This window comes from Mesitornis unicolor, unplaced genomic scaffold (assembly GCF_000695765.1).
Source record: "Mesitornis unicolor isolate BGI_N332 unplaced genomic scaffold, ASM69576v1 scaffold12881, whole genome shotgun sequence".
NCBI classification, from domain to species: Eukaryota; Metazoa; Chordata; class Aves; order Mesitornithiformes; family Mesitornithidae; genus Mesitornis; species Mesitornis unicolor.
Window position 1 is genome coordinate 16161 of NW_010163173.1, and position 2480 is coordinate 18640.

Consider the following 2480-nt stretch of genomic DNA (forward strand, 5'->3'; position numbering starts at 1 on the left):
GAAAGAGTGAAGGCTTCTTTTACCGATGCGACAAGACAGCCAATTTACAGCAGTTACATTAATTGAGAAAATTACGTTGGGTTTACACTGCTTCAATTGCCTACGTGTACTTCTGCAAGACAAACTGGCTCCCCTTCCCAAAAGGGCAGACAAAAACATCCTATAAAAAACACAAACAGAATTTTGATACCCATGATGAGACAAGAACCATCGTCCAAAAGCCTGAAACTCTCCAACAAGGTTAAATCCTCTGCTGCTTCAACCAACCCTCAACGGGGGAGCTACAAGCACAACGCCGTCACCTCTGACAAAGAGCATCGGAATATTCCTTTTGGTGGACTATAAAGAAGGAAAAAAAATAGTTTACATTTACAAAAGTATAGTTTACAAACACACATCTGCTAAGCATGGCCAAATTCAATCATAACAAATCACCAGAAACAACTCCAACAAATACAAGCTCAAACACACAATGTTTTGTCATGCTGAACACATCAGGACAACTAACACCAAGACTTCAGATAACCTTTGTACTTCTCAAAACAATTTGCCCAAAACTTCTGTTAGGTCCTGGTTGAAAAAGTACTCAGCAACAAACTACTTTAACGATATAACACTTTAGTTTTTAAAACGTTTTCTGCAGTGATAAATACAGCAAGTCCTTACTTTATAAATCTCTTCATAGGTTTCTTCATCAATCTCTATTGTAGTCACAGTTTCTTCCACGTCACCCAAAATCATATTTAAGTGCTGATCATATGCCTGCAGGAATGAAGTTTGTTTATTATTTCTGCCAAAATTCAAACATAAGGTCATTAAAATGAGACTTTATAAAGACTTTCAGACATAATTAGTTTACCCAATATTGACCAAAAGGCACCACTATGTCAAAACAAAGCAGTGTCAGTAATGGTTATAACTTCAGACAAGTGTCAACAAATCAATACTCTGCAGCATCAAAGAAAGGGAAGACATTCATAGTCACTGAAATCCTCGTCCAGGAAATAGCTCTGAAACATTCAGTAAGAACATGAACAAGAGCTCAGAGACATACACACTTTATTAGCATTAAACCAGCTACACATCCTCTGCCTCCTGGGATTGACTGGGGCCAGCGTAAAGGAAATGAAAGCTGCAATTCACACGATGCTACAGGAATATACAATAAGCATATGTCCCAAACACCTTACTAAAGCATGTTGCAAACTACACGTGTGCCTCGTGGATGTCTCCACACCTTTGTGATCCCAAAGGAGTTGAGGCCCAGTTAACCCATGGGACAACTGGTTCTCTCCCCCAGCACAGTACAGCACTCAGGAAGGATGACTGATGTAACAGAAAGCAAAAGGCTGTGACATATCACTCTCAGAAGAAAGCACTTAAGCTAAATTTTGAGAATCCAGCTGAGTACGTAGCCTCACAGGGCGGGCCTTAAGCAATACTTGTTTGATGATGATAATCTCACTCTTAATCCAGTCTTAAATTGACCTCAGGGTACTTCATGAGAAGGGGCCTGGAGCATTATGGCTCATTTCACAGACAGAAACAGAAGCAAAAAGCAGTGGAATGATTTGCTTGGTATAATTCAGGAGACAACAACATCAAAAAATACATCTCTTGACTCTGGAGAAGCATTCAAGAGCAGACAGAGTACTGACAAATTAGATTTTTCCACCAATCACATTACACTTTGACAAGAGAAAGGGTTCAGCCCTCGTTACTAAGACAATCTTTAACCTACCTTCTCTAACCACTTCTGCACTTCTAACCATAAGAAACAGCTGTGCTTTTAAACTAATTTTTAAACAATCCATGGATTGGTAAGTTTGTGTAATAGTCTGTTGTACATGAAAAAAAAGGCTTCCTGGTGCTTAGCTGAATAAGCACAGTAGCATTCTGAACATTTTACTTACATGTAGTCTGCCTCTGAGCTCTCTGTCGTTCCTCATTTTGACATAGATTCGCTCATCTAGACTGAGTCTGATGAGGTCAAGTGGCTCCTCTACAGTGTTTGTTGTTTGTTGCTAAAAAAAATAAAATTAAAAAAGTTACTTGTACAGAAGAAGCCTGTGAACTTTTTCATTACTCAGTGCTCGTGAGACACAGAATACAAGCAGGGAAAAACACAGATTCAAATACTGCAAATAATTCCTTCACATCCTGCTGAACCTAAGTGCAGCTCATATGATCATCTCACGGATGTTCACTGGCCTAAGCAAAACGAGTTACAAGACTTCAGTTTATTTGGCAGCAAGACATACCTCACGGATATTGCTGTAAAAACTACATTCCTTATCAGCACCACGGTCCGTACTGCAGCAGACAGCCTGCCCTGCATGAACCAGCAACACACCTGTGGCTTTTTTGTGACAAAGGTGTACTTTGAGGATCACAGCTCAAACGAGTGAACACCTTCGTGCATATCCCGCAGCACACTACCTATTTCATGGAATCACAGACCGTTAGGGATTGGAAGGGAC

The 2480-nt window shown here is 40.0% G+C and overlaps 1 protein-coding gene across 1 annotated transcript; it reads right to left on the bottom strand.

Moving 5' to 3' along the window:
- Positions 1-198: 198 nt before the first annotated feature.
- Positions 199-2024, bottom strand: LSM3 (LSM3 homolog, U6 small nuclear RNA associated (S. cerevisiae); the record flags this gene model as incomplete). The annotated part of the gene is made up of 3 exons (XM_010193868.1): positions 199-339; positions 667-762; positions 1914-2024. Coding segments are annotated over 3 exons (288 nt in total), but the record flags the coding sequence as incomplete, so codon positions are not given.
- Between the last annotated feature and the right edge of the window lie 456 nt (positions 2025-2480).